The sequence below is a fragment of the Oryza glaberrima genome, chromosome 6, assembly GCF_000147395.1.
Source record: "Oryza glaberrima chromosome 6, OglaRS2, whole genome shotgun sequence".
Taxonomy (NCBI): domain Eukaryota; kingdom Viridiplantae; phylum Streptophyta; class Magnoliopsida; order Poales; family Poaceae; genus Oryza; species Oryza glaberrima.
In genome coordinates, this window is record NC_068331.1 from 18,219,650 (window position 1) to 18,238,237 (window position 18,588).

Genomic DNA, 18,588 nt, shown 5'->3' on the forward strand with positions numbered 1-18,588 from the left:
CTAACTTCGTCTTCAGCTCAGAAGCACTACACTTCTAGAAAAGGGAGAAATAGCAAGGCTGAGTACAACTACCGTACTCAGCAAGCCACACAAATGATGCACTTGTGCAAGGGGATACAAAGAGAGGTTTGTGGCAATTTGCATAAAGGAAGCTGTAAAGCATTTTATTGAGCAAAACAGTAAAGCAGTTGGTTAATTAAGATAATATTAAATCTCTACTGAACAACGCTACAGCACATTGTACAATCCCAACCATCCCACCTGAACCACACGGTGCATTGGATCGATATATTTGGTGAGATTAATCACGGTGATTCTGGTCGATTGCCCAAAACCGCAGGCATGGCTATTCGAATTGTTTTACTCTGGCTAGAGGTGCACAACTGTACCCACAAGACACAATCCACCGGCGTGTCACCGCGCCTGGCCGGACACGTCACCTTGTCGAGTGATTGTGACAAGACCCTTCATATGTCACGACCGGAAATAACCCAACGGGCGTTCCTTACGTGCGTGTATTATTCCTTGTCCCAAGAGGCAAGGTACACCAAAAGTTGATACATTTCAGAGTTTATCAAGCGGAAGCGTAAATAGTTAATTTATTACATGGGCGGCGAAGGCCCAGCACACACAAAGACAAACGGGAAACAGCGGAAGACTAGGGCGACGACCACAGGCGCTTGACGGCAGGCACGAGCTAAACACCAAAGCCTTCATCATCCAGGGGCTCCTCTTCTAGGTTTGGGAAAAATTGAGCAAGACTGAGTACAACCACCGTACTCAACAAGACACACCCATAAGTGCAGAATAAATGCAAAGGAGTACAATGGAGTTATAATATAGGGGGTTAGGGTTTTGCAGTAAACAGCATTTAAAGACACTTAGTTGCTCAAAGCTAAATTTAAAACACGATCTTAGAACTATTTAATATTATTAAACAAGGCCGTGAACCCACACGAACCTGCCTTAACCCAAGGCCTACGATGATTCAGACCGAACTGGCGACCCGACCCTGGGTCCCAGCTCGTCCCAAGCCAACCCAGGCCAACCATTCCACATTTTAGTTGTTAAGCAGGTTTTAAGAATTAAAACACTAACTTGGGTACATTGCTCGGCTTGCCCATAACCGAGGGCGCGGCTATTCGAATAGATTATACTCTGATCAGAGGTGTACATCTTTACCCACAAGACACATCTTCCTCACGTGTAACCACGTGCCACATACCACCACGGTATACGGACGGAAGACGTGACATAGTTTCCAACCCATCCTAGCCATAGACAAGAGTACCGACCCAACCCCACCTACGGCCGGAACCCCCGGGACAGGTAGGCAGGACTGAGCCCCTAGCAGCAGGACACCGGCCCTGTGCCATGACATCTCGACTACCGGGCCGCAGCTCGTGTAGCCTTCATTTGCCCTAGAGATGTCCATCGACCCCCGACTTCGTCCATCTCTATCCGTGTACTTTTGTTTATAACCAGACTGAGTCACAAACTAAGCCTTACCCATTAGACATGTGGAAGTACGGTAGTGCTTTGCAACAGAGGCCCGAAGACCGGTCCTTATATGGCCGAGGTGCTACCATCAAAACCATGCACCCCGAGCCCAGCCTAAAACCATTTTGAGGGTTTTGAATAGAGGGAGAGGTGTGAATCCAATTCCACAATAATCCAACCATTCCATGGTGTCCAAGTGATATGAATATTCCCAAAGTCTAGAGTTGTAAAACCACCTAATGTTGTCCTATTAATCAGCGAAGCATCTACCTAAATTCATACTAGTAGAACCATGAATAAAATGTCCACTAGTTGGGGTTTTGTTTATCCTAGGGTGAACAAGGTAATAATAACAATAACAATAATAAGGTCATAACAAAGGTAAATAGGCATGGCTAAATAAAACAGTGATAACGCGGGAATTTAAATAAAGCGGTAATGCAATAATTTAAATCAAAATAACTTTATAAACTGGGATTCAATATGTTCAAGGATGATGTGACTTGCCTTGCTCGCTTTCCCAAACGTCGGCTTCAACCTCCACGAAGAGCGGATCTTCCGAAGCTGCAACGTCTACACGACCAACGGAAAATAAAAGGGTTTTTACTCTAATAAACTCCATATAACAAGCAGGAACAAAGCACAAAAATGGGTTCTTGACTTCTTAAAGAAAAATTAGAGATTTGAACGGTCCAATTCCGAGTTCAAATGGCCAAGTTATGGCTATTTGAAGTTTATATGTTCTTTAAATGAATATTTGCGAATTTCTTCATTTAAAATTTAATTTAAAAAGGGTTTATTGCGTCAGCAGAGGGAAGGGGGCGCGCGGACCGGGTCCACGGGAGTGGGGCCCACGCGGCAGCCTCACGGTCCACGGTGGACCGGGTGCACCCGGGCTCACACCGGTCGGCGCCGTGGGCCCCACGCGTCAGCCGCACCCAAGGGCGCGGGCGGCTGACGGCCGGGCCCCACGCGGCAGCCACTCGGCGCGCCCGAGGGCGACCAAGCCGGCGCGGCCGGTGGGAGACGGCGCGCCCGTGCCCCTATGGTCGCCGGCGGCGGCCATAGGCACGGCGGAGCGGCGGCCGAGAGAGGGGAGGGAAAAGGGGGAAACGAGGCGGCGGTCCACGGCTCACCCAAGGTCAACGGCGACGACGGGAAAGGCGACCGGAGCGGGGGAAGGCGGCGGTGCTTCTCGGGTGAACGGGGACGGTGGCGCTCCGGTGGTCGGCGAGCTCGACGATGGGGTGGACGGGGACGGCGGCGATGCGGCGAAGCCGGAGGAGGCGACGCCGGGGCGGGAGACGGTCCGGGGTGACGACGGCGGCGGATCGGAGCTCGGCGGCGACGGCGGAGAGAGAGAGCGACGGCGCGAGCTCGAACCCGGCGAGGATGAAGGGCGGCGAGAGGCGGAAACGGACGGAGGAGGTGCGGGGAAGGTTTAAATAGGGTTGGAAGGGGGAGAGAGCGGCCGGAGGGGAAGGAAACCGGCGCGGGAGGTCCGGCCGCCATCAATGGCGCCGGCGAGATTTGCGGGGGCAAATCCGCCCGTTTGAACGCGAGAGAGAGAGGGAAAAAATGGGGGGAAAGGGAGAGGGGATCACGGGGAGTGATTCCCCCCACTTTATTGCATGCGGGGACGGCGGGAGGCGGCGGGATTCGCGGCGGCGGCGGCGCTAGGGCGCGGGGGAGGCGGCGGGAGCGGCGGGAGGAAGGGGATGATGGGTGGGCCCCACCTGTCAGCGAGGGTGGCGGGCGGGCCCGCCCGTCAGCGGCGCGCGCGCGGGGAGAGGCCGGGTGGGCCGCGGGGAGAGGAGAGAGAGGGGGAGGGTGATGGGCCGAATTCGGCCCATTAGAGAGAAGGGGGGATTTTTAGGGTTTTTCTTTTTATAAAACTTTTTCAACTTTGTTTATTTCTTCTTAATTATTATTTGTGCTCTGAAAATTCCACTAAAATTTATTTACACATTTTAGGCTTTTAGGAAATATGCAAAAATCCTCTAAGCCTTGTTTAACTTTTACTTTGCACATTTTAATTTTTGGAAGCTTTCACACGGATTTTAATTATTCTAGGCATAATTTAAAGGATATATTTTAGGGTCGTTTTGGGAGGTGACATCATATAACCACCTCTGACCAATCGCACCAAACCACAGGTTTCGCACCCGTCCCCAACAGGCAACGGGCAGCCCCCCTCGTACCACGGTCGATCCGGAAGCCGCAAAGGCCATCGCAGGGCCCATCCAAACTCCATCACGCCCACCCTAGCCAGGGTACGTCAACCAGAGGAAAGCTATACTTCAAATCAAGCAGTTACCCATTCCCGCTTGTGGTAAGCGCGGTAAGTCTTCCACTGCATCCCGCGAACCGGTCATTAATTGCCATGGGTGCGACTAGTAAAACCATGCATCCACAAGACACCACTCAGTCGCATTTTAATTGGATAATTACGACCAATGAAACATGGCCACTTAATTTTAGTGGTAATTAAGCATGGCTAAGCATAAATAATTCTACCTGGGTTAACACAAGTAACACAAGCTAGTCGATTTATCATCCAAGGTTCGCAAAGGACAGATATCAAGTAATATGGCACAAGCGAGTAGATAGATAAACCCTATTCCCATGTAATTAGCAAAACATGCATATTTATTTACAAACGGTAAAACGTTTGTAGAGTAGGCTCAATATGTTCAAGGGGGGATGTGTGACTTGCCTTGCTTCTTCAAAACAATCTTCTGAACTCTGATCCTTGCGACCGCGATCTTCCGAAACGAAGGAAACTACACGCTGGCACGCAAAATGAGGAAAAACTCTAATAAAAACCAAGTAAACAGTACATAAATAGTAAACAAACATGTAGAGCTCAATTTTAGATTAATTTTGCAACTTGAATGGCTCAATTTGGAGTTCGTATGAATTAGTTATGAATTTTAGAAGTTTTGAGCCATTTAAATTAATTTCTATAATTAAATCCGAATTATGACGCAATTAATAATTATTTTTACAAAGGAAAAGGGTCGTTGCTGACATCATCAAAGGGTGGTGCTGACGGGCGGGCCCCACGAGTCAGCTGCGCAAGAAGCGCAGCCCACAGTGGACTCGGTCCACCGCAACATAGACGTGGGCGCACTACGTGGACGGCCACATGGCGGCCACGGTGGCAAGGCAAGACGAGGTGGCGCCGATGTGGTGCCGACGCGGCGGGGCCACGGGTGGCCACGGCGGACGCCACGTGAATGGCCCGGATTAGCCTGAAGGGGATCAGGAGGCCACAACGAAGCAGAGGCCGGCTCGCCGGCCGGGCCGACCAAACGGCGATGCGGCGGTGGCAGCCGGCGACGCAGGACGGCGGCGAGCGGCTAGAATCGGTGCTTCGGCGCCGATTTTGCGGGAAGGAGTGGGGGAGGAGAGGAGGGAAAGTGGGCGACGAGGTCCCACGGTCGGGTGCGGCCGCGCGAAGTGGAGGAGGTGGGTAGGGTGGCGTGGGTTTGGTGGCAATGTGGGGTGGATGCCATGGCGGCTGGAGGTTGGGGATGGGGCTGACAGGTGGGGCCACGGGTCCACCTGTCGGCGAGGGAAAGAGAGAGGAGACGGGAGACAGAGGCAAAAAAGACTCTAGGGGAAGGAGGCCGAGCAGGGCGAGGGAGAGGGGCCGGCCCAAGAGGAGAAGGGAGGAGAGAGGCATGGCTGGAGTGGAAAAAGGGGAAAAGGAGGGGGATTGGGCCGGGAGTGGCCCAAAGACAAAGAGGGGAAATTTTATTTGTTTTCTTCTTATTTAATTGATTAAATGAAATCCGAAAATTAGAGGGAAATTCCAGAGAATATATCTGGGCACAAAGAATATTACAAAATATCCTCGGCCATGATTTTTAAAGGAAAATTTTTAATTCCCTCAATAATGTCACATGATTAAATTGCTTTAACTTTTATTTAATTCCTAAAAAATGCATTATTTAATGATTTTTAATCCTGAACGAAAATCGGGGCGTTACACTTGAGTACATGGAACAGGTACCACTGATGTTAGAAACCGAAAAGCTTTGTCATGACAAGGCTAATGTGTTTGGCAAGCGCACATCTACTGCAGTATGAGTATCCTTAAAACTATTCGAATAGCCGTGCTCGTTGTTATCGGGCATCGGGACTCACTATGGCATCTTGGTTAGAAACCTAATTCAAGATTTTATTAAATACTGACACATTTCAAACATCACAGGCTTTCTTCTTCTACATTCTCCAGGCTTTCTTCTTCTACATTCTCTGCTTCCTACAACTTAATATAGCCCTACTCAATTACTATTATTTCATGCATTCATTACTCAATATAATAGCTTGCTAAGTACAACTCTTGCTTCAACCCCTCCTTTTCAGAGTCAATTTGATGTTCTTGCCGAAGCCGGGAGTTCAATCATATAAGTTAGTCTCATTTCAACCTAGTTCTCAAGTCTAGATTAGTTAGATGGTTTAAGTCTAAGTAAAATATTCATGTTGAGTCCCTCTATAGCTTCTGTTGGATTAGTTAGCCACAAGCTTGTAAATTCCCCTATTATTTTATGTAAAGAAATCCCCTTTGGAGCCTTGTTCAACTGTATGCAATAAAGATCCAGATTGTTACCTGTATCAATCAATCGATCTAGGGCTTGATAAAGTCTAAACATGCTGGTTTTCGAATCATTAGTTTTCACTTCAAGAATCTATTTTATCTATGACAAAAAAAATTCATCATGGATCACTGAAAATTCGTCACAGAAATTTGTCTGTGACGATTCTACTTACCATCATCTATTGAGCGTCAGATTAAATCTGCCGATGTTTTCTCCGAAATCGTCACGGATCAGTACAATCTATGACGTTTTTTAACCATCATAAAACATTTTTGGGCTCGTGTAGTCCAGCAAAGCCCGACCTTACGTCACATATGGTTGCCACGTGGCGGCCAACATGGCAGGTGACGTGGTCGTTGACACATGTGTGATGACGTAGCAGCTAACGTCAGCAAATATTTTCAAACGTCCCATTATTTTTTTGACGACCCATTAATTTTTTAATAGCCCATTAAATTTTTACATTGGTCCATTAATTATTTAACAGCGGCCCATTATTTTTTAGAACTAGCCCATTTTAAAATAGGTTCATTTTAGAATTAGGCCCAATTCAAAACTGGCCCATATTTTCAACGAACTATCAGTTCAAAGCCCACTAAACGGGCCCATTAAATTTGAGCCCACCAAATTCAATCCAATTTTTCATACCATCTCAGATTCAAACCTAATAATAGATACCATCTCAGATTCAACTAATAACATAACAGATACAATCAGAATTAGGGCTATCAAAAAAGCTCGAGGCTCGCGAGCAGCTCGAGCTTGGCTCGTCCTAGGCTCGATTTGAGCTCGGCTCGAGCACCAAACGAGCTGAACCCAAGCCTGAGCAAAATCTTGCGAGCTTTACCGAGCCGAGCTCGAGCTTCTACCGAGCCTGGCCGAGCTTGACTGTGTATAGTTTATATTGCATGTTCACCTCTTTAATATAATAAACTAATAGATAAATATATATATATATATATGTGTGTGTGTATGTATCTATCTACACAATAAATTAGCATGTGTTAGCACAATATATTTATTTTAATCATTTTTTACTCTTTTATTAGTGTGATTAACTAGAAAATAATTATACTTATCAACAGATTATTATTAAAATATATATTATACTACTTATGGCCGAGCTCGGTAGCCGAGCTCGAGCTCGAACCGAGCTTGCCTAGAAGCTCGAAGGTGCAATATGCTCGGCTCGAGCATGTGTCGAGCTCGAACTTGGGCAGATGAGCTCGCTCGAGCTCGGCTCATTGACAGCCCTAATCAGAATACAACAGTATTCAAACAATAGTTCATCTCAGGTTCAACCTAATACCAGAGTCTCAGATACTCTGCTTCCAGAATCAAACAATAGTTCCACAACAAGCAACAATATGTATGGTTCAATTAAAAGAATCTTACATCACCCATGGAATAATGCATAGCAAGTCCATGTTCAACCATATGCACTCCGTTAAGCCAAATATTCACCTGCAATGGGTCCATAAAGAACTCAATGGATTACGAAGAAAAGGTGAATGGGGATATCAAATATTTCAAAATCCAACTAAAAGGGAAAGCTGGACACCGACCAGCGTGACCAATAAGGTAAATAAAAGGAGGCAACAACATTAGGATGGAAGCCAACATGTACTTTTGGGGTTGCAACTGCCTGACATATTCATGGTAAGCAAATACATATTTGTCTAAATCCAACTCCAATGTTTCAAAGTGCACAATAACTATTTTTAGACGGAAGCAATACTGAAACATTTATAAAGTGTAATAGTACCATAATATCTATGATCACTATAACTATTACTCTATAAAAACATAACAAGTTGTATAAGAGCTGCTCATTTCTTTGAACTACAAGTTGTATCTGCATCAGAAGGAAATACATCATATAAGTTCCAGTATCAAATAACGTTCTAGCGATGCCTAGTATGTAACTTATCACGACTAATGGTATCATCTGAAAAATTAAAAGATGGGTCAAGGGCAGCAGCATACATGTAATGTACCAAAATAAGTAACAAAAAAATGGCACTTTTTTCATGAGTTCTATTAATATAAAGAAATCTGGAGCAGAGAACTTCTAGTAATAGAGTTTAAGCATACTTAGAAACTGATCATCAGAATGTATGTGTGTTTTTGGACATTGGGCACTGCACCTTGTTGGAAAAACATGGTATTTTCCTGGAAGAAAAATCGCCATGCTGCAACTTTACATAGGTCTTTAATGCAGAAAAGCAAGACAACAGATTTAATCAAGGAATTGGCACATCAAGTCCAATACGTATTTGTGTAATATTTTTCCTTTAGAAGTTCAGCCTGTAACATTTACCCAAAGAACACACAAACAAAGGAGTAATTAATTGTTGGAAGAAGAGTAGCAATTCCCCTTTAACATACATAAAGAAAGTTCCCCTTTTAGTTTTTCTTACTAAAAGGATAAACATACACAAAGAAAGTTCCCCTTTAAATCAAGAAAAGGTTTCGTTAAGATAGTTATGGAAACATATTCCCCTTTAGTCCATGTTTTCGCTTTCGGACAAGTAATCTACTCTTACGCCCAAGAAAGTTCACCTATGCTAACAAATTCCTTGTCCCCGTAGTAAATTTATTCATGGAATTCAGTTTGCTAATGTTTTTTTGCACTAGTTTAGTTAGAGTTATGTTTATAAGCGGTGCAGCCAGGTGGCAAATTAATTGTCAAAATTGCTAGAGCAATTAAAGTTGTCAATTGAATACTAGTTTTGTTCTGTTTTGCACTTAATATAGCTGATCACAGTTTAAAATGCCGCTGCACTTAACAATAGGTACAGATCTTGAACCCACAAAATCCATATAAAATGGTTTGGATTGTAGGTAAGCATAATGTTTGTATTTTGCTAATTATTCAGAACATTCATAACAAGATGCTAGTAAAATAACTCATTCAGTTAGCCAAAAGATTCAGGCACAATTTAGCACAGATTTCTACAAGCAAAAGAACTCCATCCAACTCATGCCTTCAGTAGAATAAAACTGTGCTCAGGATCAGCAAGCAGCTATGTAAAAAAATGTAGAAAATCTAAGAGAAAAAGGAAATATAAACCTTCCTGTCCTCAGCGGTTGCGCTCCGGTTGAACCCGCCACGGCGGTTCATGTACTGCCGTGGCTGCCGCTTGGTGACGACGCGCACCCCGCTAACATCGGCGTCGGGGACGTGCTTCCCCTTGGTGGAGTCGAAGCCGACGGGGATCCCCATCATCTTCATCATCTCCAGCTCCTCCACGTCCACGTCCCCTTCGCCCGCCGCGACCCCATCCCCGGCGGCACTCTTGGGCAGGACGAGGCCCGCCGCCGCCGGATCTGAGCAGGACGAGGCCCGCGTCGCCAACCACATGTCGACGTCGTCGGGGATGGAGCCGCCGCCGGATCCGCGCGAGGGAGGGCCCCCTGCGCCGGATCCGCGCCGCTCGGCCGTCGCTCGTCGCCCGCTCCCATCTGGCACCGCTCGCTCCCAGCCGCGATCTGCCGCCACCCACGCCTGGCCGCCATGCTGCCGCCGAGCCCCCCAGCCGCCGTCGCTTGCCGCCGCTTGCTCCCGGCCACCGAGCCGCCCGACCATTGCCCGACTGAGAGGAGAGAAAGGGAGAGATTGAGAGGAGAGGAAATGAAAAAAGAGAGGGAGTTAATATCTGTTGGGAGAGAGAGAGGAGGGGTGGTGAAAAAAATTTGAAGCAAGGAGGAGCGAAAGAGAAAGAGGAGGAAAATAATTATTAAAAATATTAATTTGATAATAAATGAACTTCGAGTTGAATTTTAAGATACTAAATGAACTTACGTGAAAAAGTTCTTAAAAACAAAGTTATATAAATCATTGAGATCTACAACTTTTCTTTTGGACATTTCTCCATCCGAGTTTGATTGAACTATATAAAATTTAAATTTTAAAATATAAGAAATTCAAATATTTTTTCAGGTAGTAAATGAATTCAAATGATTTTGTATTGGTCAATTTTCTATATGATTTTGTTTGAACAGTTTGAATTTGAATTTCAAATTATGACAACTTCAAAACAAAATATGACTTTGTTTTGGTCATTTCTTTATTTGACAAAGTAATAGTAACACTGTTCACAAAATTTACATATCTCTATTATAGTTTATAAACTATATAAGAGATACGTATATTTTGTGAACAATGTTATAAATCGCTTCGTCAAATGAAGAGATGACACAAATAAAAGTTATAGATTTTGATGAGATATACGACTTTGTTATTGATGACTTTTTCAGTTGAAATCATTTAATATTTGAAAATGTTGTTTGAAGTTGTCACGCCCAGAAATTCCCGAATAGAATTCCAAGCAGAATGTGTATTAAAATCCCCGTCCAGGACCGGTCGGGGTACACAAACGACAATGTTGACATTCAGATCCACGTCTTACAAACATCATAAAAGTCTTACATAAATGCAACGGAAAAACGAAAGACAACACGAGCTAAGCCTTGACTAGATCTGCAGTGGGAACACCACTCCACAGGCATCCTCGACGGCACGGACGAAGCCTACTCTTCGGAGAAACCTCCATCTGACACATACTCGTACTCTGGGGTTGGGAAAAAATAGAGCAAGACTGAGTACTACCCACTGTACTCAGCAAATCATACCGGAATAGGGGTATGATGCAGGGAATTATCAAAGGAGAGCTAGAGTGGTTCATTTGCATAAAGCGAGCATTTATAAACAGAAGTTTAAAGAAGAAAACGGTCGTAACAATTAATCAATATTAATCATCCACTGTCCAACGCTATACCACGTTGCGACAGGCCCAACCATCCACCTATACTATCCAATTTCAATAGACTAAACTAGGGTGAGACTAATCACGGTGAATCTGGTTGACCGCCCATAACCGCGGGCACGGCTATTCGAATAGTTTTACTCTGATCAGAGATGTACAACTGTACCCACAAGACACAGCCCCACGACACGTTTCCGTGCGCCGACATGCCACCACGACATACCGGAAAGAGGCCGTGACAGGACCCTTCGCATAACCCCCTCTAGCCAAGCACACCACACCTCAGGTTTCACCCCCATCCCCAGCGGGCGACGAGCAGTCCCCTCTCGTGCCTAGGTGAATCCGGAAGCCGCATAGGCCGTCGCAGGGCCCATCCAAACTCCATCACGCCCACCCTTGCTTGGATGCGTCAGCTAGAGAAAAGCTACACTACAAGCCCAGCCGTTGCCCACGCTAGCTTGTGGTAAGTACGATAAGTTCTTCCAGGGCATCCCGCGAACCGGTCCTTAACTGCCATGGGTGCGACCAGCAAAACCATGCACCCACAGCCCACCATGTGATTTATTTTAATTAACCAACACCAAAGCGGTGGCACTAATCCAACAATACTATTAGAACCAATAGTCTAAACATTAATAGGATTTTCCCCATTGTGTACTAGTTGAACTAAGCATGGCTAAGCAATCCCTAGTCCAATCTCTAGTCATGTTATAACCCAAGCTGACAAAGGAACATGGTACAACAATAGCATGGCTATGACAATAGGTAAACATCCCATAGTAACATTATAAAACGATGCAGTATTTGAAGAAAAACAATAGAGCGTTTGCAATATAGGATCAACATGTTCAAGTGACAGGCATGACTTGCCTTGCTCTGCAGCTGGAGGAACCTCGGCGACTATCTCGAAGTACACCGGAGCGTCGGAAGAACCGGAATCTAGGCGACATACAAAGCAAACAATACAAACAGGCTATAAGACTACTGAAACAGAGAACAAAACCAATTTTAATGGATTCTACGTATTTTTCTTGATTTACTGAGACTTGAATGGGCTTAAACGGAGCTCGGATGAATTAGTTATGAATTTTAGAAGATTCATTGTGTTTATTACTATAACAAAAAGTCCTTAAATAATTTATTGCGCAATAATTCCCAGGGCTGACGTCATCAAGGGGGGGGGCGCGGCGCCGACATGCGGGGCCAACCGGTCAGCAGCTCGGGAGAGAGGGAAAAGGGGCGCCGGCACGCGGGCCCCACTCGGCAGCGGCTCAAGGGGGGGCGGTCCACCGTGGACCGGGACCACGCGGGTGGTCCACCGCCGGTCCACGGGACGGACGGTCCGGATCGCCCCCGGGGCTGATCGGACGGGCGGCGGCGACCCGGCTCGGCTCGGCTCAAGGCCGGCCGACCGGCCACGGCGATGACGACGGCGCGCGCGCACGCGTTGCCGGCGACGGCAACTGGCGGCGGAGGCGGCGGCGCAAAGGCGACGTGAAGGCGGCGGCGCTAAGCGGCGGCTAGGAAGGAGAGGGAGGGGAGTAGAGGGGAGAGGACGCCTCACCGAGGGTGGCCGGCGCGGAGGAAGACGACGGCGAACGGCGACGGCAAGCCACGGGAGGACGACGGCAATCGGCAGACGGGCTTCGGGGTGCCCTAAGGAAGGAGGAGAGAGAGATTAGAGACAGGGAGATGAACCACGGCGGCCGGCATCCATGGCCGAAGGCAGCGGTAGAGGTAGAACTCACCGGAGCGCGAGGGGATGCGAATTCCGGCGACGAATCCCGACAGAGGAAGGGCGGACGGGGTGGAGTTCGTCCTTGCGAACCCGACGGCGGCGACGGCGCGGTGCGGCGGTGAGCCTAGCGGCGGCTAGCGGCGGCCGGAGCGGCGGGAAAGGCGGCGGCGGGTGGGTGCACGACGCGGGAGCGTTGGGGAGCACGAGGGAGTTCGGCGAAATGGGGAAAAAGAGAGAGGGGGCGACGGCGGAGCTTAAATAGGGGAGGGGAGTCTCGGACGTGGCCGGTAGGGGCAAGATTTCGCCGGCCAACGTGGGGGAGTGGGAGAGGAGAGAGAGGCGGGATTCGAAAATCGAATCCCAACCATCTCGGGCGCGGGCGCGGGCGGGAGAGAGAGGGGAGTGGGCGCGGGAGGTGCGGCGCATGCGCGGGCGGGACCGACGTGGCCCGGAGGAGGCGGAGGCGTAGGCGCGGCGGCGGTTGCGGGCGCGGCGGCGCGGGCGCGAGGTAGGAGACGGGCCCGACAGGTGGGGCCCACCTGTCGGCGTCCCGGGTGGGAGGAGGGAGGCGGCCGGCCTAGCTGGGCCTTGGCCTTCGGCCGGCCCAGCGGAGGGGAGAGGAGGAAGGAGAATGGGCCGGCGGCCCACTCGAAAAGAAAAGGGGGAAAAAGAAAAAGAAAAAAAAAGGAAGAAAAGGATTTTCCCTGGAATTAAATATTGCTTGCTCAATTTTAATTGGTTAAAATTATTTCTAGGGCTCTGAAAATTTCACTAAAAATCCTGTTAGTGAATTTCGACATGTAGAACTCAAGAAAAATTCCACATGCCAGATTCGATTATTATTTGTATTACTTTCTTAGGGTTTTCTCTTGATTTGCACCGGTATTTTCTTAGGGTCATTTATAAATTCCATTTTAGGCTTGGGAAGAGAACTTTGGGGTGTGACAGAAGTTGTCATAATTTGAAATTCAAATTCAAATTATTGAAACAAAGTCATATAGCAAAATGACCAAAACAAAAGTTGTTGATATTGATGAGTTATACAACTTTGTTGTCGATAACTTTTTCAATTGAAATTATTTAGTATTTAAAAATGTTATTTAAAGTTGTCATAATTTGAAATTCAAATTTTATATAGGTCAATCAAACTCAGATGGAGAAATAACCAAAATAAAATAGTTAGATCTCAATAAGTTATACAACTTTGTTTTTGACAACTTTTTCACACAAGTTCATTTAGTATGATAAAACTCGATTCTAAGTTTTAATATTTTGAAATTAATTGAAAGGATGGAGGCAAAATAGACTTCTCGGTGAGGGAGGAGCAAAAGGGCTGGCCCATAACAGGCCTTGTTTCATACCATCTATGTTTAACCTTTTTTTTTCCTTTATTTTTTTTACCATTGTGAAGTAACACACAAAAATCGAGATCTACCAATTTTGTTTTGGTTATTTGTCCATCTGAGTTTGATTAGCCTATATAATATTTGAATTTCAAATTATGACAACTTCAAACAACATTTTCAAATACTACATGATTTCAACTCAAAAGGTCATCAACAACAAAGTTGTATAAATCATCAATATCTACAACTTTTATTTTGATCATTTTTCTATACGACTCTGTTTCAATAATTTGAATTTCAATTTCAAATTATGACAACTTCAAACAACATTTTCGAATACTAAATGATTTCAACTAAAAAAGTCATCAACAACAAAGTTGTATAAATCATCAATATCTACAACTTTTGTTTTGGTCATTTCGCTATATGATTCTATTTCAATAATTTTAATTCGAATTTCAAATTATGACAACTTCAAACAACATTTTCTAATACTAAATGATTTCAACTGAAAAAGTCATCAACAATAAAGTTGTATAAATCATCATATCCACAACTTTTGTTTTGGTCATTTTGCTATAGGACTCTGTTTTAATAATTTGAATTTGAATTTCAAATTATGACAACTTCAGAGAACATTTTCAAATACTAAATGATTTCAACTGAAAAAGTCATCAACATCAAAGTTGTATAAATCATCAGTATATATAACTTTTATTTTGGTCATTTCTTCATCCGATAAAGTGATAGCAACATTGTTTACAAAATTTACATATCTCTTATATGGTTTTGATGTATTTAATATTATATTTGTAAATTGCGACGAAATTGCTATAACGTCACAGGTTTTTGGCCGGTTTATGACGAAATCGATAAAATGTCATGGTATTATGGGCCTTGTATCCATTGTTGCATATCCGTGACGATCTCTGAAAACATCACGAAAATGTCGTCAAATTTCGTCACAGATTAAATAGATTCTTATAGTATTTGGGACCCTACAGTGAGGTTCCAGAAATAAAAAAAGAGTGATTCAAGAGAGAGTCATCTAAGGAATATAGCTAGTTTGTGAAAATATATGAAAAACCCAAGTGAGTATCAGGGGAAAAGGAACGACTTGAGTCACGACCATTTCATTCATCAATCGCCCAAGATTGTAAGATACACACCGCAAAGTTCACCGGTACATATATGGCTTAGAATAGATTGTATACATGTATATACCTTGAAGAATTTTATTCCACAATAATCCTTAATGGGACGAGTAAAGAGCTAAGTGTCGGGGTTTTTTGACGGTTATTAATTTCCAAATTTACGCCGTCAATACCTGCATAAATATAAAAAGATAAAACATCCAACATAGTGGTAGGGTTTAATTCTAACGATTCCTATAGTATTGTGTATATTTGGATGCAGGTAATAAACCATCAAAGTTGAGGCGAAATATACATAAAGAAGGAGGAGAATCAAACTCATATCCAAGCCTATGGAGTCTTGGGCCCACAAACCTAACAAAACACCTACAATTGGGCCCATTCACCATATAAGCGAACTGAGAGACTCCCTGCCAAAGCCCAGGAGGAAGTGCTGGGCCAGGGAGGCTGCCCAGGGTTCAGCCAAACAATGCCTGGCCCAGCCCAGCCACAACCGCCTTCAGGCCATTCCCGATACATGTCAATCTCTACTACCATATTGAATAACTCACGCGACGCGCGGACACTTGTTCCAGTAATCTATGCCAAGTCCATGTATTGTTTGTCTTCTGCAACCAGAGCCAACGAATTTGAAGAGCCCAACCTATATATATACTCTAAATTAAGAACTCCTAAGCTACCATAAGCGTGGGGTCGGCACACTCTATTCCAATCGACCAAACAATTGCTACCATTGGCCTTCTCTTGCTCTGACCATGAGAAGCCGCTCCTCTTGTCTATAGGTTTGGTCACCTATTTTGGAAGGTGATAAATCGGTATAGTTGAGAGCACTTCTTTCACCATAACTAAGCGACCGGCCCTGTTTATGAGTGAGGTCTTCCACAAAGAGAGTATGTCATCAGCAACTATGTCAATAAGGGATAGAAAGTCCGCTTTAGAAGGCTTCTCTACTGTACCTCTTTTGCAAGGGAAGTCCTTCACCTTACAAGGCAGCGAGTTAACAATTACTTGCAGATCTTCATCAAAACATCTAATAGGAATGACAAACCTCTTTTGCATATTTGTTAACAGCCCCAAAGCAAGACCGAAGATATTGGGTTTGACAATTTCCTCAATTTTCAGCTGCAATAGTCTTTTAATGAGGATTTTAAAATTCATTATCTTTCCTCAGATGAAGTTCTGGCCTGTTTCTTTTTCTTTTTACTGCAAAGCCCAGCCCCCTACACCAACATCTCTCATAGTAGTTTCTGCTCATCTTTCACGTAGCTCCAATGGCAGTCACATCCCTGCCATCATCTTGTTCTAGTGTTGCTCGGAGTCAGGACGAAGTCAGTCGGGCTGAACATACATCGACCCCATCCCTAGTTCCTAATTTTGAGGTTATAGCAAAATACCTACCAGCTGCCAAGCACGATTGAGAAGCGCTGAACGAGAGTTACCCAAACAAGCAGTACAAAAAACAATTAAATAATGTCTGTATATACTGTTCTTCAAGGTAATAAGCATCAGTACATCCATCAACATGGCTTGTACTGAGCAACCTTAGGAGTATATCTATATACAGGTGTAAGTTCATTGCTGGTTTGTAAGTGTAATAGTTTTATAATAATGCTCCCAAGGAGGCCTTAGGCATACAGTAATAAACAAGAGGTTGGATCTGTAAGTTCTCATGGTGAATATAAATATGGTTACCTGGTACTGGTAATTATTGAGCTCATTGTGTTGTGGCCAAGAAAACTTTTGAATATTTTGGATGGTCCTCGAGCATATAGAATAGTAAGTCATTATACGTTATTAACTGTGTTTTTAACCTTCTGTTCATGAGGTCAATTGATAATAATTAAACATTCATTGTGTTTTGGTCACGTATCCTTTTAATTAAGGAAGGAAAATTATTTATTTTCTTCATCATGTATATGTTCATAAAACCTGTATTGGACTATCTAGCTCAATTGATCATGTATATTCATTGCTACCTCAGTTCCGATATATGTAGCATGCATTATATAACTTTAACAAGAGGGATCCATCCCGATGACAAGATTTATTTCTTAGGCAATGATATCATCACTCTACATATGCTCACATCCTCAAGAAAAGATAATATATGATGGCAGATCGTGATTATCATAGCTTATTGGAAATACAACGTGACAGAAATCAAGAGAGATCGATGGCACACTGGATTGGATATCATGATATCCATTTTATTTATGAGTACTCCAGGGTGGCATAGCCTACCATGGGCTTCCATGTGTGAAGACCCTTATGCTTGCATGTTGCACTTGCTTAGGAAACAACGGTGACAGTCTCAGCTTCCTTGGTACAGAAGCGGCGGCATGCTTCGTTGCAACGATCGACGGCATGATTGGCTTCTTCATTGCCAAAAACTGAAAAGGAAAACAAACGTTTCAATCTATACATTAGCTATATAGAACAAAGAATATTTATTTTTTTGGTTGCAAATCAATGGTAATTTAGCTTGATGTTTTTTCTCGCTTACGAGTGCTCATGGTGCTGCACACAGACGAAGCACATCCCAGCTTGCAGAAGTCAACTACCTCCGATTCCTCTGCAAAATCATTTATATGCATGAATAAATGCTTGTACCAATAGATATTACAAAATTAATAGCCCAAAAGTTTACACAAAGGGAGTTAATATGTTTTAATTTGCCTAGGTTAGCTGGGGTGAAGGGCATGGTGAATGCAAGATAGAAATATAGACAAGGAGAGTTAATGTTTCTAATTTACCAGCTTCTGGGTGAAGGGTATGGTGAACGTAAGGAGGCTTGCAGTTCCCGTCAACAATTTTGCAGCCAGAAAGTTTAGCACAGGTGTCTCTTGAGCCACCCGCGAAACGGCATGAGTTATAGACGTTTCTTGCTGTGGTGGATGGGCAACAACTCTTTGCTTCCACCTGGATCTTCTCTTGTTGCAGGACTAAGCCTAGCACTAGCATACACATGATCAAACTCTTCACTCCTTCCATGTTTTCTAGCTTGTTTTCCAATGAGATTTAGTCGGGGATCAACAAACTAAAGCAAGAGGGCTGAAAGGCTACTGCTTCCTTGGTCTTGTGGTTGTGCATCTGATTGGAGAGTGCGACGTGTCTATTTATAGCTGAAGCCAACATCATGCCCAAGCTGCACCCGCATGATAGAGATGATTATGTTATTTTAATTCACAATAGTTATATTGGTGATATGTTCTCTGTATTTGTTTGTTTAGAGACCAAGCTACTTTATTGCATGACACATGTATATGGATGGCTTGGTACATGCTTACCTGCTATCGTCCAGCGAAATATAGAAGACCGAGTGTGTACTGTGTTCTGTAGACTGCAACTGATCCCATTTCATGCAAAACTTTTGCTGCCCATGTGGTGAACGTGATGAGAAAAAGAAGCTTAATCACATGGCATCTTCTGCCTTACTAGCATCTATAGCTAGTAGTACTGGCCTGGTAGCTAGGT

At 44.6% G+C, this 18,588-nt stretch overlaps 2 protein-coding genes across 5 annotated transcripts; both read right to left on the reverse strand.

Annotated features, from left to right (window-relative positions):
- Positions 1-457: 457 nt before the first annotated feature.
- On the reverse strand, positions 458-9,754 carry LOC127777894 (uncharacterized). Of its 4 annotated transcripts, XM_052304518.1 has the most exons (5): positions 9,181-9,754; positions 7,503-7,571; positions 4,217-4,290; positions 2,008-2,073; positions 458-735 (listed from the first exon to the last, which is right to left on the reverse strand). In XM_052304518.1, exons 1-4 carry the CDS (start codon positions 9,694-9,696, stop codon positions 2,034-2,036), a joined length of 699 nt encoding a protein of 232 aa, XP_052160478.1. In that variant the 5' UTR covers positions 9,697-9,754; the 3' UTR covers positions 458-735; positions 2,008-2,033. The 4 variants fall into 4 exon arrangements, with proteins under 4 accessions (XP_052160478.1, XP_052160477.1, XP_052160479.1 ...); XM_052304517.1 differs by lacking the exon at positions 4,217-4,290; XM_052304519.1 differs by lacking the exons at positions 458-735; positions 2,008-2,073; positions 4,217-4,290; positions 7,503-7,571 and adding an exon at positions 7,578-7,962.
- A 7,362-nt stretch (positions 9,755-17,116) lies between these two features.
- On the reverse strand, positions 17,117-18,194 carry LOC127777896 (leaf-specific thionin-like). The gene is made up of 3 exons (XM_052304521.1): positions 17,868-18,194; positions 17,618-17,686; positions 17,117-17,504 (listed from the first exon to the last, which is right to left on the reverse strand). Exons 1-3 carry the CDS (start codon positions 18,103-18,105, stop codon positions 17,404-17,406), a joined length of 408 nt encoding a protein of 135 aa, XP_052160481.1. The 5' UTR covers positions 18,106-18,194; the 3' UTR covers positions 17,117-17,403.
- Between the last annotated feature and the right edge of the window lie 394 nt (positions 18,195-18,588).